Raw genomic sequence first — 24,029 nt, 5'->3', positions numbered from 1 at the left:
ATTCACACAGATCGTTTGAGGATTAGATTATAATTAAGTTCTTACGTAGTTTCATCCAGAAGTAGCCAGTATTGGTACTGTTGTTGCAGAGATGATTGCAACATGAATATAAAGAACCCTCTTACTGTTTTTTGTTTCTACTGTACTTAGAACTCAACCTTCGTTTGCCAATTCTTGTTCAAAACTCATATTTTCCGAACAGAGCAAGTCTGTAAGTTTGATTCCATCGAATTGCATAACGTTTTGCTGGTTCAATCAATCCAAAACTAAGACAAGAATGTTCCAAAGGTACTTTGACAATACCAACTTGCAATTCTCCTCCTTTGCAGTCACCAACTTTGAACTTTGGTATTGTTGATTTTCAGTACCGAAGTGTTTTCCTCAAACTTTAACAGCCTTGAAAACATCTGTTGGGACATGCTTGGAGACCAATGAGGCACTGCACTTACTATTTTATAGGGTTTACAAATCATTAAAACGCCTTCTCTTTCAACAAATATATAAGAAATGTTATTTTATTAATAAGACTTGTGAATATATTAACATTTGATTTTCATCAAATCTTTTGATAATTGATATTATTGAGTAGACGTTTTCCCCTTGGAGATATGATTATTGAGTTAACTTATTCGATTTATCATAGAGATGAGCTCGGCTTGTCTTTACCAAACGAATCTCGTTTGTTAATCAATCTCTTTCTTTGCTATAACTGCCCCCTAGACTTATTCGGTTCACACAAATACCAAATTAATTAAAATATATCAGCTATGTGTCAGGACGTTTAGTGAACTAATATTCACCTAATTATAAGCCGTTCAATCACAATACAATAGAGACTATAATATGTTTTCGTACGTACCAACTTTCTTCGATGGCATACATATTTGATTTGTAATATAAAACGTGATGATACTTCGTAGCTTTCTTTTAACATTATAGTGTCTATTACATCCAAACACAAAAATTAATCGAATATAACTAGTAACGTAATATATATAGTAGATAAAATAACAATCTTTTCATGTGTAGTCAAAATAGGTTTTGCATAATTCATTCTTGTGAAAATCATAAATCCACATGCTAGTGAAATAGTCGATACAATTTTTTTTTTTTTTTTTTTGGTGTATATGATTAAATTGCTGGGAAATAAATATGAACTAGAACTATCAAGTTTTCTTATACAGAAGATCTAGTACTTAACAAATAATTTCTGAAAGATTCGTTAATAAATGGACGACATAGAATCTTAGATCATATCTAGGCGACTGTATAGACCGATGTTAAGAACACTGTATCCATATTATTCTGATTATGTGTTATGAATGTTACAATACCAAATCTAGGAGATTACTATAAATCCATATCTAGGCGTCGGTAGCTTGATTTATGATATAATATGTCATTGATATCATATGAATCATATGTCAACTGTTTTTGAGAATCATATATATTTAAAATTATTTTAAAAATCTCATATAGACAGACTGTCACAATAAAACTCCTTACAGGTAAAAACTGTAAAAAAAATGGCTTTTAATATTCTTCTTAACTTTAAAGATTACTTGATAGCATATGATTCATAGCCTATATACTCTATAGGCACGAGTACGAAGCATTTAGTTATCTGATCTTTATTCAATAATTGGACACATGCACATTGCATTTACTTGGTTTTATGACGTCAATATCACAAAACACAGTGATAAGAATATCTACCTAAGCAATCACTCAAGTCGAGCCAAAATCTTTGTAACTCTGTTTTCCAAATTTCACTGTTTTCATTTTGTTTCTGAACAATATATATTCTGCTTTAAATACTATTAGTCTATATAGTTGATGATTTGTCGTCTAAAATGTGTTTTTCTACTTGGCCGCTCAAAAACAATATAACCATACAATAATTTAAAATTTCTAGAACGAGCTGTTCAAAGTGATCAACAGATTAAAGTTATTAGGATTAAAATAATCCAAACAGCTTACCAAATATACTTAACATGCATATGACTATATATGAGTCATCTCATTCTCTTCCACAAATCATCTCATACATAACATTATCCTTTAAAACATCATTTACGTTTCTTACTTGCCTACTTAATAAAAAGTAAAAACAGATAAAACATATAGTAAGAGATTTCCAAATTCTTCTTATGCTTCAATTAAAAAAGAAAAGAAAAGTGCGTAGAGTGCACGGACTCTTCTTGCTCATTTAATTCTCAAGAGCCATTGCCGTACGTAGGAGGCAGCCTTGTTTGAGTCGAGGCGTGTTTGTTACGTATAACCCGCAATAGCCAGTAGACACTCACTCACAATTCCCCTTTGACTCACCGGTTACCGAGGGTTTCCCGCTAATATTTGCCGGTTTCCTCTAGGTTATTAACATAAAAATAATAAAATCTGTAAAACAAAACTGGTCAATGTATCTCTCTGTTGTGTTAACTCTCTCACTCTCTTGTCTTCCCCAAAAACACACACACACTCTCTCTCTTTCTCGCCGACACTTTCTTGATCCGATCGGTTAATTGATTCAATCATCTTTCTATGATTTCCCGATAGAAGAAGATCAACATTTGCATCGGAGAATAATCTTTACTTTGTAAGATTTTTTATTTTATTTTTATTTTGTTAATTGTAGAGTCAATCTTGTTTTTAGTCGTAGTAGGTACAATTACAAAATGCTGATGGTATACATGCATGGTGGCAGATTTCGATTCTTATGTCGATTTAATTAACTAACAAATTTAATAATAGATACGTACAACGAGTTTTGGTAACACTTATTTTTTTTTAATATTTTATATTTTAAAGAACCACATTTTTTTCTCCATAATTGACATAAATGGCTAAATAAACAAATAAGTTTTGTTTTTTTTCCTGATATCATCAACAAATTACTTGCTCTAATGGAGTTTTTTGTTTGTTTGATTCCTCTGTTTGTAGCAGATAAAAGAGCATTTAGCTCCCACAGACAGTTAAGCTTGTAGGAGACGCTTTACAAGAAAGTTCGGCTCACAAAGTTTTTGTAGTTGGAAACAAAATTCCAAGAAGACTAAGGTGAGAAAAATCTTATAACAAGTATTTGAAAGAAAAAGAAAAAAAAAACTGTTGTGTTTCTTTAAATTTTTGATGTAAGCTAACCACATATTCAGGTTTTAGGATTTTGTTACACATCGGACTGCTAAGTTCTGTGCGAAGCAATTGCATCCAACGGCTGAAGTCTTGGCCATCACTACCTAATTCCAAGAGCATTGGCTTTGGTGTTAATACGTCAGCTTATAATCTAGTTTTGAGGCCAAGCTCTCAACTTTCTAATAGTGAATGTAATTTATGCAAGCATGATGGGTGAAGAAAAGAGGAAAAGATCGATTTCACTTCCATCGATAGATATTTTATTAGATGATAAACCAGGTTGGCCTTTTCTTAAAAGTGCAACTTTAGGGACACCACAAGTTCACAAATGGCACACGAGAAAAGTCTCAGTGGTCAACTGGGTCATGAGCTTACCTGAACGGTTTCCAAATCATCATCCGCAGAATCTTAACTATGAGACAAGCTCTATCAAGAAACAAGTCAAAGAAATATTGAGAGACAACAACAAATGGTTCAACTACAATGTTCTTAAGAAATCAACATCAAATTTCTCTCAAGGTACTCTGTTTTTTCCCTCTGCTTCTCCTAGTGATGAGTTTGTATTGATCTTTGACTTTACATGCCAGATAATCTGATTGGGAAGGGAGGATGCAGCAAAGTGTACAGAGGGGTTCTTGAAGATGGAAAAGGCATTGCAGTGAAAATGTTAAAATCATCATCTAAAGAAGCTATGACAGATTTTGTTCATGAAATCAACATCATCTCTTCTTTGAGTCACCAAAACATCTCACTGTTACTTGGTGTTTGTGTCCAAAACAATGATCTGATCTCCGTTTACAATCTCTCAACCATCGGAAGTTTAGAGGAAACCCTTCACGGTAACACACCACTCTCAAACTTCACACACACGTATATTAAAGATTCTGATTGATTTGGTATAAAGTGTGATGATGACGCTTGATTCTGCAGGTAAGCAAAAGGGAAAGCATGTATTATCATGGAAAGAGAGGTTCAATATAGCCATCGGTTTGGCGGAAGCAATAGACTATCTTCATAACCGGTGTTCTAAGCCAGTGATACACAGAGATGTCAAAACTTCCAACGTTATTCTCACAGATGAGCTCCAGCCTCAGGTAATGAAAGAGTTCTGACTTTGATTTCTTTTGCTAATTGTCTTCATGAACTCATAATTGATAGCTATGTTTTTGATGATTAGCTGTCAGATTTTGGGTTGTCGATGTGGAGACCTACAACATCTCAATATTCGATACAAACTGACGTGGTGGGCACTTTTGGATACCTTGCACCGGAGTATTTCATGTACGGAAAAGTCAGTGATAAAGTCGACGTTTACGCCTTTGGAGTGGTTCTGCTTGAGCTCATATCAGGAAGAAATCCTATTTCACCTCAGAATCCTAGAGGACAAGAGAGTTTGATCATGTGGGTAGGTTTTTTTTTTGCGCTGGTTACTTGTAACATAAGAAACACTTGATAAAACCCTAAAAGAGGTACTTCCTTGGAATGCAGGCAAACCCGTTGATTGAGAATGATAATTTAAAAGGGCTGTTGGATCCAGAAGTTACAGATATATTCGACGAGTCTCAGTTTCAAAGAATGGTACTTGCTGCTTCACATTGCCTCACAAGATCCGCCACACATCGTCCCAATATTAAACAAGTAAGATTTTGTCTCCTTCTCCAAGAAAACTAAGTCCCTCGTCAAGAACTAATCTTTAATTCTTCTTCAGATATTGAGGCTACTAAGAGATGAAAACGAAGTCGGAAAATGGATTATGGAGGAACAAGAAAATGAAGATTGCTTTGATGACGAGGTTTACCCGGATTCCAGCACGGAATTACACTTAAGCGTTGCGATGCTTGAGGTGGAAGACGATGAATCTGCATCAGTGAGCAGTATGGAGAGAAGTAACAACAGCCTTTTCTCTTCTTCATGTTCATCTAGGGAGCTTCAAACTTAAGGCACTCTGCTTTAATTTTAGTTAGGGTTTGTTTCTTAGTGTCTGTAGTTTTAGTTGATAACTTTTTGTTACTTGAGAAATAACATCTGAGATGATAGTTCATAACTAGGTAGCGAAAAAAATCATTCCCAAGAGGAATTATTCTCGTAATCAATGTTATCAAAATGTCAAAATCCAATTGTGGGATGCACCAATTTAAATTTGACTCTATAGACATGCATGATGTTACTATGGGGATGAGCTCAAAGCTAACTGAAGACACAGCTCTTAACTTTTCAAGTGTCACAAAGAGAGATATATGGTACGGTGACCACAGAGAAGACGTGTTGTTTTCACAATTTTTTTTTTCTGGTACTAATTTCTTTAAATATCTCTTTAATATTTTGAAAGTGAGAGTAATATCGTATTTGAAATCCCTACTTAAAAACATTAGATCCCGTTTTTATTTTAGCAAATAGCACTTTACATGTGTTCTGTTATAGTTCAGATCCTAACATTACCAAATTGTTTTAAATCCAAAATTGTGTCTTCTTCCTTGTTTTGGAACCAAATTGTTAGTAGAACCATTACGACTATTTAGAAAATGACATGTTTATATTTTATTTATATGATTTACCACATTAGCTCTTTGTCAGTTGCTAAAATATATATATTGAAAATCAATCATCAACTCATACTATACTGCGGTATTGGGACAAGGACATATGAAAAAGTATTTCATTTGAAGATATCAATTATGTAAGTCAAAACTGATGATATATATAAGGGAAAGAAAAAATCAACTTATCATTATATTATGATCAACGACCATGAGAATCTGTTGACGTGTCCATATATTAAAAAAAAAGGAATGATTAAGGCAATACTAATTAAGAAAATATGAACAAATAAAATACATTGTCTAAATTGTTGTTGCGAAAGTGATTTTACAAAAATTTTGGTTATTTTTTAGATAGCAACTAACCTTTAATAGTTAAATATATAATTTGATGAGATTATCCTATTCAATTTTGCCAGTATTTATATACACAGAACGTTATATAAAAACTGTAAATTTTGTTTATATGCATAAAACATATTTCTACAAACTTATTTTTTGTTTTTTTAAAAAAAAAATTAACATCAAAATTTTAAAATACAACTTAAAAAGAACAATGTTTATTTATGGGATATTACTAAATAACATATTAACTATGTTCGATTTTGTTCAAATATTCTATATAACTCTTGAAGCAAACTTAATTTGTTTAAGAAATCTATTTTTTTTTTTAATTATGGCTTGAGACATGCCACATTCTGTTTAGGAAAAAAGATATATTTGTCCGTATTCGAATTCAGATTGCTTGAGAATTGAGATCTTTTAAAGTGACCATTTCATGAATCGTATAGAAAAGAGATTATATTATTGTTTGGACTTCATAACATATAGTATAACTTAAAACTATATTCATTGGTTACATCATGTAACTTACATGTATACGTTAACTGGTTAATTGGTTATGCTAACTTATTTGGCGCTTACGAGTCCGCATAAAAATTAAATACAAAATAATGGTAATGTTCTGGACTCTAATGGTTAATTTAATTAGGATTGTTGGATATATATATATATATATATATTGATATATTGTTTGATATCTAATTAATTAGAATCTGGATATTTAAAGTCAAATAAGAGAAGAATGGTCTACAAAAGTGAAATTGACACGTACGTGGCCTAACTCGATTCATTTGAGCATCTTACTGTCGCCTAACATTTAAACGTCGTCTATATAGGAGTTTAGAACAAACTGTAAAACACTAAATTCGAGAGCCAAGAGGAGAATTATTTCAGTATGGTTAATGAGTTTTTTTTTTCTTTCAAATGATTCCACATTCATAATCTAAATAGTTTGTATTAAATGTAAACCTAGTAGTAGTTATAATTCTAATGCTATGTTTAGCTATATCTCATGTAGAGATAAGACAGATAACTGATCGATAAGATCATATTAGAAAAACCATTGGATTGAAACCTTTCTCGCATTGAGAAAACATCATAAAACTGAATATTATTCGGTATGTGGAATCATTCATTCGATCTGCAGCAGTATGAAGGTCCTTTTCACTAATCTATGTATAATCTATAGCCTAAAGAGGCTTTAAACAGATCTGAACTGATCATCATGTACCCATTTGGTAACAAAGAACGAGTTAATGGTCAAACGGAGGAAGAAACCAAAAAACATAGAGAATATCGAATAAATATATAAATAAATTAAGTAACCCCCACTAGCCAAAAGAAATAGAATTGTTGCATCAAACCTTTTTTTAATTATATATAAAGTACAAACCCTAAAAGAAAGCTACATCTTTCACGATCACTGATGTTTACATCAATCAACTATTTAAGTAATACAAGCTTTCCAAAAGAGAGAAAAGATAACAAGTTGATAGTAGTAGATGGTGATTATTGATTATACGATCAAATTTTTTTTAAATCAGAAAAGATAAAGTAGATCTGGTGTCCGGTGATAAAAAAAATCACCAAAGATATATGGGTGCAGATGGCTACTTAAAATTGAAAAAAATTGGTTGAACAAAATTATGTTGAATAAAATAATGACTGAATAAGTTGAACACTTTTACTATAGAATTAATTTATTTTTTTAACTTTTTAAGTTGAACGATTTGAATAATTTTTTCCAATTTTTTTAATATAAATGGTGAAAATTGGCTGAATATTTTTTTCCAGCATGTTCAATCTCTTGAATTTTGCAACTATTTGCACCATATTTGTTTTTTTATAATGACGTGGAACCTAGTTGTCTTATAATCATATGAATTACAACAATAACATATTTAGAATTTTACAATACCTATAGAATATAAATAATTAATAATAGCAATATTCAATTTCTTCTTGCCATTTGATTTTGAGAAAACAAAAAAAAACACATATGTATACATATAAACGTTCAAGGCTAATCTACTTTTAGGGATTTCTACATCTTTTTAATTAGTCGATGTTTTAAAATATTGTGTTTTGGTAGACAAAATAAAAAAGAAAAGTGAAAATATAATGTAGATAAATTGGTAACAGACTAACAGTTATACAGCTCTAGGTTTTTTAGCTGTATTTGTAATTTTCTAAAATAAGAACATGATTGGTGAAAATTAGTGGTGTAATATGTAATTATTTTTAAAAATGTGAGTTTAAAAATAGCCAGCAAAAACCAAGTCCTGAAATTGGACAGGACTAAAAAAAAAGAAACAAAAAAAAAAGAGAAAAAACAAATAAACGTCCGTACTTCAGAAATTATTGTTTCTTTTCAAGTCAATGCTATTATTTTATTTTGGTTTTCTCATGTAAACTTGTTGGTCCATCCATATTATTAATAAGTCTTATATTATTATGATGATAATACAAAGTCTTGAGTCTGCTTAATTATAAAATTAATTAAGATAAAAAGATGCTGAGCTCCAATCACGTTCAAAATTATAATTAATTTTTTGGGTTTAATAAAAAAAAAAAGGAAAGAATCTGTGCAACTCGAAATCGTTATCGTACGTCCATGTCTTTTCTCCGGCCACCGAAACGATGCCATCTGTTTTGTGCGTCTTCTTCTTTATAAACCATACGTCTTCGTCCTTCTTCCTTTCACCTCTTCTTCGACTCTATTAAAAACTCGAGCTCTCCCTCATTCATAACTAGCTCTTCTTAAAACCCAAAAAAAAAATTCGATCTTTAGGGTTTTGCTTCGATCCCGCTTAGTTAGCTTCGGCGTTTCAAATTCTCGAGTAAAGGTACGGGTTTTGTCCTCAATTTAGATGATCGGGTGTTTGAATCTAGCAGAATCTGAGTATTCTCTGTAGCTGAATTGCTCGAATTGCTGTGAAATTAGGGATTTTTATTGAATCCAGAGCTCTAGATTTGACTTGTTTCAGCTGATTTTGGGAAAGTATCGATTTTTTTGTGTGTTGGTGAGGTCAATCGAAGAGAAAAGGTTGATTTTGTTTTAGTAATGGAGGACGGCGAGCTTGAATTCTCGAATCAGGAAGTGTTTTCGAGTTCGGATATGGGTGAGTTACCACCTAGCAACTGTTCGATGGATAGTTTCTTTGATGGGCTTTTGATGGATACTACTAATGCTAATGCTGCTTGTACCCACACTCACACCTGTAACCCCACGGGACCAGAGAATACTCATACCCACACGTGTTTCCATGTCCACACCAAGATTCTTCCTGACGAGAGCGATGAAAAAGTTTCCACTGATGATACAGCTGAGTCTTGTGGGAAGAAGGGTGAAAAGAGACCTCTGGGAAACCGAGAAGCGGTTAGGAAGTATAGAGAGAAGAAGAAGGCTAAAGCTGCTTCCTTGGAGGACGAGGTCGCAAGGCTTAGGGCGGTGAATCAGCAGCTGGTGAAGAGGTTGCAAAATCAGGCTACCTTGGAAGCTGAGGTCTCCAGGCTCAAGTGTTTGCTTGTTGATTTAAGAGGAAGGATTGATGGGGAGATTGGATCTTTTCCTTATCAAAAGCCTATGTCTGCAAATATTCCTTCTTTCTCCCACATGATGAATCCGTGTAATGTACAATGCGATGATGAAGTTTACTGCCCTCAGAATGGGTTTGGTGGGAATACCCAAGAAGGTGCATCGATCAATGACCAAGGACTGGGTGGTTGTGATTTTGATCAGCTACAATGCTTGGCTAATCAGAACTTAGGTGCAAATGTTAACGGATCATTCAACAATGCCAATGCATCTGTCTCGAATAAGAGAAAAGGTGGCACTTTTATACCTTCCAGTTTTCTATTTAAATCGTTTTGATTTTAGGGGTAACTGTTGAAATCCGGAGGTTATTTACTTACTCTGATTATTGGTTTACTCTCTAGCCTTGTATGTTTTATGTAACGTGAAGCAGATTCTTGATGTTCTCCTTTAGTTTGTTTCATAGAATGGGTATGAACTTACGTATGTGTTTTGCTCATTGTTTAGGTGGACATCGCGCATCAAGAGCTGTTTGAAGTACCATCAAGCTTGTACCATCTATTTCCACCAGCATAGATATTGTATTCCAAATAAGTTATAGAGTTTAGCTGCAGCATCAGCTCCGCTCAGGTTCCTTTGTGTTCTCATTTTTGTTTTTTGTTCTTTGACTCTGTTTACCTACCATTGTATTTCCTTGTTGAGCTTGCCGAACTAGAAGGATGATATTGTTAATACAAACTCAAATATTTTGTGTGCCCTTGCCATTTGTTTCCATACTTGAGTTGCTTCTTCTTAAGCTAGTGTCGAAGAAGTTATTGAATATTGACTCTGTGCATGACAAATAGCAATTGTTTTGGCTACAGAAGTTGTTGATGAGATGCATGAATTTTTTTTAAATTGCTGAATTACAGCTTTAAGGAGTTGGTGGGGAGTGTCTTTGTGGCCCGAGTGAGATCTCTGGACAGGTGAGTTATAAAAGATTCACTTCCTGAGATCTCCTACCTTATATGCTTTAAAAAGAACAACTATACTTAAGGATTCTTGAATCTTATTGAATAGTACCCAGGTTTGGTAGTAAAGGCAGGATTTTGATTTCCCGTTAAGCATCATGTTGTTTGGTAAAGAACAAGGTATGCCATGAAGCAGAATGTTTTGTACTTCGAGCTTGAGGGGCTCTCTCAGTGTCTCTACCTAATTGCAACATTGCATTGTTCTTCCAGTTGTGATCCCAAGTTGCTTAGCAAACCACTCCCAAGTTGCTTAGCAAACCCTTTTGTGGTTGACTTCAATGGGGTTTTTAATTTTTAACTTTCACTTGAACTAATCTCAGGATCAGGCTTTGCAACAGGATTTATTGTAAAACTCAAGAATCATAGCAGATGTCCTGGAAAAACGATTATTTCGTCCTTAGGGTAATGCATACACCAAACTTGTTTAATATGTATTGGCTCAAACACGTTAACAACAACAATTACAAGTCACCATCATCAACCAAAAGACTTTAATCATTTCTGGTTTTCATTGGAATGTTGAGCATTTTGGTTGCCTTCTTCATCATGATCCTCATCATCTTCGCGGTAGATGCTTTCCGCCATTTGCCAGACTTGAAGACTGTTGTCTTCAGCTACACTTGAGATGACCCAAGGCTCGTCTTTGTTCCAGGCAAAGTCTGATATCTTGGCCTTGTGGCCTCCATGAGAGAAGAGCAGCTCAGGTGGACCATCTTCTGCATCCAACTCTATTTCAAGCTGCTCATCCCCGACCCTGAACAATCCACCCAGCTTTTTTAACTTATCTAACTTCAATCTTGAATCAAAAGATAAGAGAAATATTGAATATTGATTATGTACCTGTTGATATCCCAGACCATGAGTCTTCGGTCCTCGCCAGAAGATGCAAGCACTGTTTCATGGTTGGGATCCCACTCCACTTGGAAAACTTCTCCCCTGTAACAAAGCCCTCCCAATCCTCAGTTCTTAACATTTGACTGAATAAGTTTAGATAGAAGCATATAGACGCTGTTAAGGAAGTGAGAAACTGTGAGAGAGGCATACTCGTGTCTGCTCAGAACATGTAATGGTGCAGTCAGCTTACGGAGGTCAAACAAGGCAACAGTCGAATCTGAGGAAGCTGTGGCTAATACCCATTCATTAAAGGGATTGAAAGAAAGATAATTTATCTGCAAACACACAAAATAGTGAAGAATGGCCACGGAGAGTGTCAATTGCAGAGTCTTTAAGGGTCTACACAGCAAAGCTGGCATGTCTGAGAATTTCTCCACTCATAACTTCAAATTATCTATTGTAACGAGACACTATCTTGCGCAATCAAACCTCGGTTACCTAATAATTATCCTCTGATTCGCAGATTAGATATAAGAGCAAGGTGGAAAGTTAAGAGATGGTTTATTACTCTATACCTCTCTCTCGTGAACTTTGACTTGGTGTTGCATTTGGTTTGTCCGTAAGTCCCATATCACCAATTGACAATCATCACCCGCAGAACCAAATATGTTTTCATTCTTCATGTGCCATGCTACATCTTCGATAATGCTTTGATGTCCCTAAAACAATGCCACAGGGATAAAATCAGATGCAACAATCCCATATCCTCTGTGATCATCCAGGAGAAATAAAAACAAAGGTACTCTCATCTTACCTCATACACATGCATTGGGTTCAAAACCTTATCATTGGCAGTAGCTGAAACATCCCAGAGGCAGATTTTCCGATCTTGTGAGCCACTCAAAAGATAACCTTCCTTGAAGGAGCTCCAAGCCAATCCATAACCTTCATCTTCATGTCCCATTAGCCTGAGATCAGGATCACACTCGCTAGTTTGGGGCTTTGCAGAGAGTCTGGCGTAATCAAAGAGAAACACCTCAGAGCCACTCGTTTTAGTACCCACAAGAGTTGGCTTTTGTGGCATACACTGAGCTCTGTTCACTTCTCCATCAACACGTATCTTCTGCTTAATCTCCACCTGAAAAGGAAAAGCTTTTCAATAACATCAGTCTCTAAATCGTAATGATCTGTTCTGTGCTAATCAAAACTTCTTCTTTATTCGAACACTCAGGAAAGCTATTGATTCCATCCACACTATAATCTAGTAATTTCGTCGAACACTTGGTGTGCACTAAATAAAACATAAAAAAAAAAAAAAAAAAAAAAAAAAAAAAAAAAAAAAAGAGGAAGAATCCTCCAGGAAGTCAAATACCTTAGGGACGATAGGATCTTGATCTCGTCCGCCTAATCCTGGTTCAGCGTCAGGTGTCGGGATAACGACGTCAGCAACCATTAGAAAATCCTGGGCACTACCGGAGGTATGAGTGCCGAGGATAAGCTTATGGACGGAAAAGGAAGGATCTTTTGCATACGGAATCGGAGTAGAAGGGACCCAATGAAGAGTTAGAGATGGCCATTCGAGCGGGTGAGAGATCATAAGATCGTAGAGAAATGGTGTGTTCCTTTTCCAAACAGAGAACTCTTCTTCTACCTGATCCAATCCCGGTTCTTCTTTACCCTCTTCTGCCGCCATAATCTCTGAAATTTCTCGATTCGTTGTTCTTCTTCTTCTCTCCTCTTGAGGTTTTTTTCTGGTACACTTTTTCCCGCCTAAAAAGAGGTAGAGAGACGACGGTGAGAGAGGAGGGAGAGAGATGTAGGCGGGTTATGACTTAAGCTCACAATGCTGTTTCAGTTTTAAAGAAGTAAACGTTGTGGCGTTTATTTATATACAAAACAGCAGACATTGTGTTTCAGTAATGTAGGGGAGAGCTCTTGGTTATGAAAGTACAGTTATTATAGCTGAAAGACTGAAAATTGAAATAGTATTGGGCTTTTATAGGCTAATAGGCCCACTAAGGCTTCAATTTCTTTTAATACTTATTTACATTAAAAAAACTTAATGTTGGGTTTTTAATGAAGAGTTTAGTGGTTAAACACTAAATTTAGGATTCAATTTCTTTTAGTTAAAAGTACGAATTGTTGCATATCAATGAAGACAAAAGTCTCCAACGTAATGCGACCAATCAAATCCACAGTTAAAAGACAAAAAAAAATTAGAGAAAAATCCTTGGCTAACTTGCCACCCACACTTATAAAGTTTAGCACCGAACACGCTATTGTTGTCTTGTCTTGTCTAAACCAACGCTTTGTGACAATTAGTGACAACTAAACTAAAATTTTTCCACTTCATCATGCATGTCTAATGATTAAATTAGCACCGCAAGCTATCAAATTTTGCATAATCGTTTCGTTATTAGTCAATTTCACCGCATTAAATAGGTCCAAAGGGCAACAAACTATGAACTTAATTTCTTCATTCTTATAGTACGACAAGATTACTTTTTCTTCCCTTCCACATTAATTTGGGCAGCTTACCATCGTATCATCATAGTTTTAATTTCATATATTCTATTGTAATAAAATATAAAGTCAAATCAATTTAGCTTGTCCATTAATTTTGTTGTACATAAGAATATCACAAATTAAATTGTAAGTTTTTTTTTCCGTTAATTCACAAAATTATTTTATCATCAGTTTGTTTACTTAACATATATCAAAATCAAACAAAATCATACAATTTAATTACATTTTGTTCTCGTTCTTATTTTTTAACACATCCGATGAAACCAACATAAACAAACATCAACATCGGACTAAAACAAATCCAAGTCAACAACAACAACAAAAAAAGGGAAATAAAATCACATAATAACACAAGCGGAGGCGTTCTCGTCGCTAAACGCCGTGGTATAACGAACCTCGGTGGAGCTAGCACGTGCTAGCCGTGATACGTGTGGATCATACTCGGTGTTCCTAACGTAACCCCTCGGGGCTCTGTTATCGTACACACCAGACGCATAAGGATGAGCCACAACGTCGTAAGGAACGAAAGGGTATAGCTCGGCTCTTTTGCCGGTCCGGTGAATGATCCGAGCCACCACTTTGTGTGGCTCAACGTACCCTGTTACTGTCACTTTCTGAGCATTTGCCTCGATGGTTACATCTCTCACTCCTCTCATCCCTTCTAAGGCTCTTCTCACTTTCCTCTCGCATCCTTCACAATCTATCAAAACCCTCACATCCACCGTCTAGTAATTTCCAACCAAATCATAGATTATTTATTTATATAAAAGAAATTCTGATTATAGATAAACGTAACAATATATGAATGGATATTGAGCTTAAAATTACCTGTAGACTTTTGTGTCTCCTTGAGCTTACATGAGAGCAATCAAAATATTCAGAGACGTGATCAAGAATACCCATTTTTTTTCTTCTTTTCTTGGTTTCTTCCTTGTTTTGGTTTGGCGGAAAAAAGAGAGAGTTAGATATATCCTTTGAAGTTTTGAGATATATGATATGATTTTGTTGTTATTATTGTCAACATAAAAATCGAGTTTAAAATGTTTAAAATTTGACCCACCAAACTCTATAAGTAGTTTTCGACCATATATTTAGTTTTATATGCTGATATTTTCTATCAAACTTCAGTGAGTCGTGTGTGAGTTTCTGTTTGACTCTCGAACAGCAAGAAAAGCCAATATATATAACTACTATTGCTGATATATGCTGATATGTGTCGTGTGTTTTATTTAACGACTTTATTCTATATAGGTCGCTTTTGTTATATATGCACATCCGGACTCTAGTGTGGCAATTATTAAACTTGACAGATAGATGAAATGGATATTTGTAATACAATTCATGTTTGCTATTGAATGAAATAATAGTTTTGAATTATATATATGTTTTCGCAATTATATCAAATCTGACTAAACAATTAGATAAGTGATGAAAATTTTCGGATTGGAAGTTGGAATCTCTGCTCATGTTACGTAATGGTGGACCACTCTTGACATGTTTATGCACAAACAAGTGTATAAATGTTTCGTCATCATCTTTTTGTTATGGTTTCAAAATTTAAGAAAACATCGAACTTTTTCCTTCTAACAACAGATCATAAAACCACATCTCATTTTCAATCTTCTTTTAAAATAATTTCTATAGTTTCACAATTTTAGTATTATAAATGAAGATAACCACTTGGTTCATAGCAAGTTTTTTAAAAAAAACTGGTTCATAGCAAGTTTTTTGAAAAAAAAAACAAAAAACAAAAAAAAAACAAGCCTGTTGGGGAGCTCAGGTTAAGTTAAGTATAGCGAACCTACATTATAAATTTATAACTGTTCACAATATATAAGTTGATTAGTTGTTACTTTTGTTACTTAACAAGTTAATAGTTACTACAATGTGAACGAGATATGTGATGATGTAACGAGTTTGTCATCACAAGGATTCATATAAATGGGAAATCGGGAACATGTGTCTGTGTATCTACTGATCTACAACTCATAATTGGTTTTACGTTATCCGCATTGGAAGTAATCTAGACGCAAGTTGATAGAAGATCCTGGTAGTCTGGTACATGATATAAATCGTCTTACATAATATTAGAATTAAACCCCATATTTCCTCGACTTGACATCAAATGCGTTACAAATTAGGCCCGAAAGAATTTTACCGTACTAATAAATAATAAAAAATAAAAATAAAAAACATATTGATAACAGTATATTTTATGGTAAGAATTTACTATGCATGGATCGGTACAGCTACAATACGGATCTACTTCAAATTTGTGGGGACGATGTCCCAGATAACAAGGCTAAGAAAAGAACTGATACTCATGGTATATGTTGTACGTATTATACATACATCTAAAAGATTGCACAAAATTAATACTACTATGAATTGCATTTTTTTTTTTTTATCATATTTCCTACAGATAAATTTTTGTGAGAGTCGCACCAAAACCATCAAAATTTAGTGTGGCTAAAAAATCTAAAATCATTGGGCAGTGTTTGTTTCATATAAATCTGCATTCGAATATTGTTAGGTTTTACAAAAGAGTTTTTTTATACACTTAAGAAGCCTAACAATTAGTTGGGAACAATTGAGGAGGATATTAAAGAAATAAACACCACCAAGTTTATTCACTATTCAGCCGAGCCATGTTAATAATAATAATGGGCCCTTATTAGTGAAATCTCTGATGGGAAGGCCCGTTATACATAAGATTATAGTTTGTGTTGAATATCCATTCGGTCCATTATGGTTCATCGTTTTCCGATGTAGCCTTTACTCAAAAACACTCTAAACTTAATCATACTGTATATGTTTGCACAAAAAAAAAAAATCATACTATATATGATGGATCTTTTATTTAGCAAATGGTGATTAGTTGGATATATTAAATTAGGATAACTATGTATTTTATCGAAAACACTTGTATGAGTTTTTTTTTTTTTTAACTGGGTACAATTTATTCAAAACAATTTTAATATTGTATAGAAGAAAATGGAATCCAAACGATTTACAGTTTCAACTTAAATTGTTACTAACTTAACTTTTAACTGTGCACAATATAGTGGAATCCACTCCAAAATTCAAAAGATAGAGAATCTTTTTTTTTTTCTTTTTTCTTTTTTACGGTGGTCCAAAAACGATGTGAGAAAAGCAATTCTTTTCCCTTGAGGAAAATTTCAACTTGTATGGTTAACCTTTAGAATTCTTCCTTTATAAATCACTACCTCTTTACTAGTCCACACCTAGTCACACAGCCCTGTTAGTGCACGATGGATGAAAATGATACATTGTTTAGTTTTCTCTAATACCTTTTCAAATGGTTTGTTTTTTATATAATTAAATAAATAAAATTGTAAGAAATAAAGGAAGAATTAATGGAGTGGGACAAAGAAATGAGGGAGTAGAGGAACTAGGAGGGAAGATAAGTCAAAATAAATAAGGAACCAAAAAAATAGAAAAAAGAGAAGAGATTACGTAATTTATGCAGAAGCAGAAGTATGGAATATTGTGTTTGTGTGTGACAGGTCGTGGCCTCGATACTTTAAGCCCTCTTGGAAACAAGAACTAGTCCAGAGGAAAAGATATATATACGTTACCAACAACTTCTTCTGCTTTTCTAAACACATTTTCAATCCCATTAATTTATTACTACGTCTACACCGAAAGGAAAACTAAACCGGGAAAGTGGGAATCATTCAATGCGTCTGTCCGATCATCCGGTTATTGCACGAATAAAGCTCACCGTAGCATCCATCCATCATCCCATCTCGAAGACAACTACTAAATCATTATATCTAAAGAAAACTCTTTCATGTACAAAGTCTACTAGGTCAGCTTTTACTATACGTTACCAAAATGGTCCATTGATTTAAATCAGTCAATTTTACGAAGAAAACAAATCAATCAATTTATTTATATATGAAGTGCTTGATTTGTCTAATTTTTGTTATTCGTCCCATGTATGTCGTATCAAAGCGGTCTTTCACGTTATACTCGGCCGACTTTTGTAAACAATTAATTATAATCAGTTTTAAGACTAAACAGGTTATTAAAAGAAAGGAAAAAAAGCTAAAAGTCATATTTGGTCTTCAAAGTTCAAAGAAATGTAAAAACGGAAGACATCGAATTTTGTATCATATGGAGAAAGGTATATGCAATTAATATACTATGAAGAAGATTAAAAGGCTTGAGCATGATGATGAATCCTGTTTCGTAGTCAAAGTTGCACGAGAAATTTGTTGGAAATTAACTTTAAAAATATGTTTCTGTCCTTTTTTTGGTCCAAGGTGAAAATCTTTATCTGTTAAATGAATCTCATTGTCCTTTTTTCTCTATTTTTATTTTTATGAAGAAAAATAGTAATGTTTCCTGTAAAAAGAGGAAATAACAATGCTTTGCCTTCTGTCCATTTTTGTTGATTTTTCTCGAGAACAGAAGAGAAAGTGAAAAAGAAAACAAAGAGAAAAATAAAGAGAAAGAGAACAGTTCACATGAGTTTCGTGTGTCGGTGTCCATCGTAGACTGTGACACGAAGCTGACACCTTTGCATGGCCACGGGAAACCACCCCCACTCTCTCTTAAGAGCAAGTTTACTGGGGTTCATATAAGGGAAGTTTTTAAAATTTTTATTAATTAATTATGTACTGTTTAAAATAAAATTTTCTCGTTCGTCCTCTACTATCATATTGTGCAGTATGATACACGCTCTCATTATTTTCCCAATCTTTACTATATCCCAAATAAGTGTCGGGTTTTTGACTATGGCAAATCGAGCCTGCAAAACTCCAAAAGCACGCTCTACATCTTTACGCACAGCTTCTTGTTGTCTTGTAAATAAAACGTCTTTTGGAGTTTGTGGCAGTAGAATAGATTGGATAAAAGTAGACCATTTTGGATAAATACCATCTGTCAGATAGTAAGCCAATTTATACTCATGTCCGTTGACACTGTATTTAACTTTAGGAGCTTGACCATGCAAAATATCATCAAAGACTGGAGATCGGTCAAGAATATTGATATCGTTTAATGTACCTGGTAGTCCAAAGAAAGCATGCCAGATCCAGAGATCATACGAAGCCACCGCCTCTAAAACGATTGTGGGCTTTCCAGATCCGCGGGTGTATTGACCTTTCCATGCAGTGGGACAATTCTTCCACTCCCAATGCATACAATCGATGCTTCCTATCATGCCGGGAAATCCGCGATATTCGCCAATGTCGAGTAGTCTTTGAAGATCTGCTGGTGTGGGTATTCTCAAGTACTCATCTCCAAATAAATTTACGACTGAATCTGTAAACTTGTCCAAGCATATTAGCGCCACCTTTGGAGAAAGGCGGAGGTATTCGTCAAACGCATCAGCTGTACAACCATATGCCATCATACGAATTGCTGCGGTACACTTTTGCAATGTCGACAGACCCAACCCTCCGGTAGCATCTCTTCTTTGTTGAAAATAGGGAACTTCATTTGCGAGCTTATCCACAATACGCATGAATAATGGCTTGTTCATTCTAAAACGGCGACGGAAAATGTTGGGAGGGTAAGTAGGAGCATCACTGAAATAATCATTCCACAAGTGGTCATGACCGACTTCTCTATTTCTTTCAATGTAAATTCGCTTTTTTCTTGGTTTAGGTGGTGGTTGACTTTGGATTGGTGGAGTAAGAAGATTTTGCCATACATGATTGGTGATTTGATCGCATGTTTGATTAAAACATTCATCAAGTATGTCATCAACATCATCATTATGGGAAGAAGAATGGGAAGAAGAAGCCATTGTAAAAAAAGAGGGAACTAAAGAGAAAGAGCTTTTTTTGGTTGGTATTGAAATTTGAGAAGTGTTGAGAAGGAGGTAGCTTGAATGTCTAGAAGTGTTGATAGTGTTGATCATTATATAGAAAAAAGGATGTAGCTTGAGTTCTTGAAATATGTGGTACACAACCATTACAAATAATATGTGGTAGAAGTAAATAATGACAAAAATACATGTAAAAACTTGTGGTAGAAACACAAAAATACAAAAGAGCTAGTAAAAACTTGTGGTAGAAACACAAAAATACAATAGAGGTTGTAAGAATGAGAGTTGTTGTGTGTCACGGACTGATGAGAACATGTGGTCGAACACACCATGTCACTTTATCTCAAACACACCATCTCGAACACACCATCTCAAAACAGAACACACAGTGAAGTAAGTAAACCATTCGATTACACAGCTTTAAACAAACTTAAACAGAATTACACATACTTAATTAAAACCACAAACAAAACTGAAACTAAAACACATCAATCGGATGAAACTAAAACAAAACTGAAACTAAAACACATCAATCGGATGAAACATAAACTAAGTGAAACATAATTAAAACCACTCGATTACAAAAAACACAACATTACATCCACATATGTTTCAGCCGCAAACATTAAACACTAAAATTGACACAAACATTCGAATACATAAAACACTACATTCGCATGCATAAAACACTACAAAGACAATGACATAGTTAATACAAACACTACATTCTTTAAAATTCAACCTGATGACATCATGTCATCAATTAGCTTTTCCTTGAGAGCTTTTTCTGATTCAGTTAGTGTATCCTTTTTAGAAATCAGATTTTCAAGCATCACATACTTGATATTCTCCTTCTTCATAGCAAACTCCTTCTCTTTCAATTCAAAGTCCTTCTGCTTCATCTCATACATCCTAGAGACACGCTCCAACTGAACCTCCAAGTTAGCTTTTCCATCTTCCTCCACATCAATCGGTTGGGTGTTTGAGCTTTTTTTGGACTTCCCCTTGGCAGCCTTAACACCAGTAGGACGGGGCAATGGTTCATCCACATCAATCGGATGGTGTGCATCCTGTTCAGACCCATCAATACTCACTCTTCCCCTTTTCACTCCAGTACCTTTAATAGACATGGAGGCACACCATTTTTGATTGTATCTTAAGTCTCGCCATGCATACTCCAAGGTAAACTTATGTCCATGATCATTAAAGTAGATATGATATGCTAACTTCATCACATCATCTTCATTCTGTCCTAACGACTTCTCCCTAGTTGCAGCTTCATAACATCCAACAAACTTGCACACCAATTCGTTTATCCTCCCCCACCTCTGCTTACAGTGACTCGCCTCTCTCTTTGGCCGACCATCAGCATTCGGACAGGATGCAAAGTATTTTGCAATCCTCCCCCAAAAGGATGCAAGTCTTTGCTGGTTGGAAGTAATCGGATCTTTGCTAGTATTAAGCAAAGCACTGACCAACATGATATCATCTGTTGGTAACCATGCATTCCTTGACTTACGGTTTTCTTGAGGGGATGCAGGTTCAGATGGAGTTTCAGAACATGGACTATCAAGAGGAGTGTATTCAAGGTTTTGGTTATCAAGTTGGCTGTGTAAGAGGTTCATATAGCTAGAGGAGGGAAGATATGGATTCACAGAGTCGTCAGAATCCATATCGTGAGAAAGAGATTGCTAAAGGGTTTTTAATGTTTAGGTGTTATTTACTTTTGTGGGTTAAAGAGATTGGTAATGGGTTTATAAAGAAAGAACTTGTGTGTTAAAGAGATTGGTAAATGGTTTAAATTTTGAAACTAAGTGTTTACCTAACACAAAGCATCAAGTACACATACATATTTAACAAAGCATCAAGTTTTTACCTAACACAAACCATCAAGTACACATACATATTTAATAAAGCCTCAAGTGACATAAGCGCACAAAGAAACAAATACTAAAGCAATGACATCAATGACATAAGCGTATTAATCACAACCACCATCCGAAAGCAATGACATCGACTCATACCTAAACTAACACCAAGTAAATTAAGGAAGAGAAGGATAATAAATTACCTTCATTGATGGCCGAATAGACACAAGGACTCTATACTCATCATCTAGCTTTCTTTAAGCTGTTAAAGAATGAATTAAAAAAAAAAAGTTAGAAAGAAAAACAAACATCACATGCTTAACTAAAATAAAGATATAGAACTCAAAACCTTGATGTATTGTCCTCACCAGCAACCTAATGTATTGTACTTGTTCTTGTCTTTGTTGGTAAACCGGACAACAAAGAGATTGGTACTCGCTTTATTGTACTTGTTCATGTCTTGGTTGATAATACGGATCCTTCTCCTGTAATCAGTCTTTCCATCTACATAATCATGAAAAACATAAGTGTATTAGCGCATCAGTGATCTCTATAACGAAACAAAATGCTAAACTCTCAATCATTAATACTTAACCGAAGGTTATCAATGTTAAGACAGAACAAAAACATATCCATCTACATAATCATGAAAACAGAACAAAAAAGGCATCAGTGATCTCTATAACATAACAAAATCATCTTGAGTCTCAATCATTAATACTTAACTCAAGGTTATCAAAGCTATGACAGAACAAAAAACATATCCATCTACATAATCAACAAAAACAGAACAAAATACGAATCAGTGATCTCTATAACATAACAAAATCATCTTGAGTCTCAATCAAACATCTGATAAAGTATAACAACTCCAAAATCACAAGGCTTATACGCAAATCCCTAATTTTCTAACTAACATCAAATAACCCTAATTTGAGATCGAAAATCAAAGAACCCTAATCATAAAACAATCTGTGATTCATGCAATTGTACTAACAAACGTACCTTGTGATTCCAATTGCTTCAATCTCTTCCAATTTATTCGACTGAACCTCGAATCATGCAATTGGCGATTAGCTTCCAAATCGCCATCGCTACTAATCTTCTTCTCTCCAATCCCATCGAATCGCCTTCTCTTCATTCCCAACTGAATCCAAACCATTCTCGGTCCTTCGATTCAAACCCATGAAGCTTCTGATTCCAAACCGTTTTCTTGTTTCGGAGATTCCAATCGAGAGAGAGAGAGAGAGAGAGAGAGAGAGAGAGAGGAAAAATAATAAAATCAATCGGATGATTTTTTTTTTCATTTTGTATTTTCTGTTCGCCCAACAGACAGCTGACACGTAGCAGTCTCTTAACCCATGATCTAGTATACTATATAAGAGGAGATCTTATATTTTTTTTTTTTCTGATTTATTTTTTTCATCAAAACATTAAGAACTCCAGCGTGAACCCACCCATAATCATGGTCTAACCCTAATCTCTTTTCTCCGTTTTTTTTTTGTATCACTTTTTTAATCCCATTAATTTTCTCATAGTAATAGTTAAAATCAAGAAAATGTGTTCCAATTTAGTGGTTTTCACTAAACTCCGAAATCTATAATTTACTGGTTTTGTATCGTGAACTTTCTTTGTATGTATATCCATATCGTAGATGTGTGGTTTGTGAAAGAGTTAATTATATATTTGGGCATTTATCGACGTGGACAATATAGACAGATTTGTATATCATGTAATCAGTTGGAACGATGGAGTATGGACCATGTGTTTACAACATATGCGACAATGCAGGATCTGTAATGCAGTCAATGATACCTTACATATGTAGGCATCGGTGAAATATATACTATATTTTGGTTGTCATTCATACTGGGAACTCGAACCCAAGTATTGTATATTATGTATACATATAGTAAATAACTAAATATACGTAATCTCTAACGTACGTCTAAATGTAATGTACATACTTATATATTGGTAATCCATAGGCCATAACGTAATATATGTATATATATGGCTTTGAATGCCGTTGGTGATATCCGAACGTACCGAAGTCCGATAGCAAACGCCTATTGGCGACAGCGAGGGCCAAGGCTTATTTTATCGCCTGCATGTTGAGACGTTATAGCTGATATATAATGATGCACAGTCCTTTCTCGAACAATTTTTTAAAATATATATTTATAAACAAAATTTGGTGTGAATATTGCGTAGTAGGTGGTGACTGAAATTTGTATTCTTTGTAAGGGATTCAATATCATTGCAATTGGTAGGACTATAGACAAAAATTATTCAATATTTTATGTTGTCCCGTAGACTTTCTCAAGGAAAATAATTAGTAATGAAATTAATTATATTGGTACTTTTAAGTCTTTGTATATTGACTGGTAAGCTACATTTATGATTTTTATTGTTTCTATGTAATTTTACCATACTCTAATTACATAT

At 34.3% G+C, this 24,029-nt stretch overlaps 5 protein-coding genes across 26 annotated transcripts; 2 read left to right on the top strand and 3 right to left on the bottom strand.

Annotated features, from left to right (window-relative positions):
• Nucleotides 1-2,039: 2,039 nt before the first annotated feature.
• Nucleotides 2,040-5,246, top strand: LOC104716634 (protein kinase STUNTED-like). Of its 11 annotated transcripts, none has more exons than XM_010434047.3 (8): nucleotides 2,040-2,596; nucleotides 2,941-3,054; nucleotides 3,150-3,648; nucleotides 3,717-3,968; nucleotides 4,060-4,223; nucleotides 4,307-4,534; nucleotides 4,618-4,767; nucleotides 4,838-5,246. In XM_010434047.3, the coding sequence occupies exons 3-8, from the start codon at nucleotides 3,336-3,338 to the stop codon at nucleotides 5,066-5,068; spliced, it is 1,338 nt and encodes a 445-aa protein (XP_010432349.1). In that variant the 5' UTR covers nucleotides 2,040-2,596; nucleotides 2,941-3,054; nucleotides 3,150-3,335; the 3' UTR covers nucleotides 5,069-5,246. The 11 variants fall into 11 exon arrangements, 7 of the variants coding, with proteins under 7 accessions (XP_010432349.1, XP_010432350.1, XP_087326115.1 ...); XR_015568904.1 differs by having other exon boundaries at nucleotides 2,407-2,596; nucleotides 4,307-4,530; XM_010434048.3 differs by having other exon boundaries at nucleotides 2,417-2,596; nucleotides 2,944-3,054.
• A 3,302-nt stretch (nucleotides 5,247-8,548) lies between these two features.
• On the top strand, nucleotides 8,549-11,040 carry LOC104716633 (basic leucine zipper 19). Of its 12 annotated transcripts, XR_015568924.1 has the most exons (6): nucleotides 8,715-8,854; nucleotides 9,037-9,130; nucleotides 9,248-9,838; nucleotides 10,051-10,173; nucleotides 10,455-10,508; nucleotides 10,603-11,040. XR_015568924.1 is itself a non-coding variant. In XM_087470010.1 (4 exons), exons 2-4 carry the CDS (start codon nucleotides 9,073-9,075, stop codon nucleotides 10,077-10,079), a joined length of 678 nt encoding a protein of 225 aa, XP_087326136.1. In that variant the 5' UTR covers nucleotides 8,636-8,854; nucleotides 8,953-9,072; the 3' UTR covers nucleotides 10,080-10,300. The 12 variants fall into 12 exon arrangements, 4 of the variants coding, with proteins under 4 accessions (XP_010432348.1, XP_087326135.1, XP_087326136.1 ...); XR_015568923.1 differs by lacking the exon at nucleotides 8,715-8,854 and having other exon boundaries at nucleotides 8,938-9,130; XR_015568919.1 differs by lacking the exon at nucleotides 8,715-8,854 and having other exon boundaries at nucleotides 8,938-9,838; nucleotides 10,603-10,673; nucleotides 10,874-11,040.
• On the bottom strand, nucleotides 10,924-13,310 carry LOC104716632 (WD-40 repeat-containing protein MSI3). Its single transcript, XM_010434043.3, has 6 exons — nucleotides 12,760-13,310; nucleotides 12,202-12,525; nucleotides 11,963-12,106; nucleotides 11,598-11,722; nucleotides 11,394-11,489; nucleotides 10,924-11,307 (listed from the first exon to the last, which is right to left on the bottom strand). Exons 1-6 carry the CDS (start codon nucleotides 13,078-13,080, stop codon nucleotides 11,049-11,051), a joined length of 1,269 nt encoding a protein of 422 aa, XP_010432345.1. The 5' UTR covers nucleotides 13,081-13,310; the 3' UTR covers nucleotides 10,924-11,048.
• Nucleotides 13,311-14,072: 762 nt separating this feature from the next.
• LOC104716631 (heavy metal-associated isoprenylated plant protein 25) lies at nucleotides 14,073-15,147 on the bottom strand. Its single transcript, XM_010434042.3, has 2 exons — nucleotides 14,742-15,147; nucleotides 14,073-14,638 (listed from the first exon to the last, which is right to left on the bottom strand). Exons 1-2 carry the CDS (start codon nucleotides 14,814-14,816, stop codon nucleotides 14,252-14,254), a joined length of 462 nt encoding a protein of 153 aa, XP_010432344.1. The 5' UTR covers nucleotides 14,817-15,147; the 3' UTR covers nucleotides 14,073-14,251.
• A 4,651-nt stretch (nucleotides 15,148-19,798) lies between these two features.
• LOC104719976 (glutathione S-transferase T3-like) lies at nucleotides 19,799-22,811 on the bottom strand. Its single transcript, XM_087469987.1, has 3 exons — nucleotides 22,587-22,811; nucleotides 21,950-22,085; nucleotides 19,799-21,843 (listed from the first exon to the last, which is right to left on the bottom strand). Exon 3 carries the CDS (start codon nucleotides 21,384-21,386, stop codon nucleotides 20,451-20,453), a length of 936 nt encoding a protein of 311 aa, XP_087326113.1. The 5' UTR covers nucleotides 21,387-21,843; nucleotides 21,950-22,085; nucleotides 22,587-22,811; the 3' UTR covers nucleotides 19,799-20,450.
• Between the last annotated feature and the right edge of the window lie 1,218 nt (nucleotides 22,812-24,029).

This window comes from Camelina sativa, chromosome 10 (genome assembly GCF_030686135.1).
Source record: "Camelina sativa cultivar CO46 ecotype springtype chromosome 10, ASM3068613v1".
NCBI classification, from domain to species: Eukaryota; Viridiplantae; Streptophyta; class Magnoliopsida; order Brassicales; family Brassicaceae; genus Camelina; species Camelina sativa.
The sequence above is the reverse complement of the archived record's forward strand: the minus strand, read 5'-3'. Positions and strand labels throughout refer to the sequence as shown.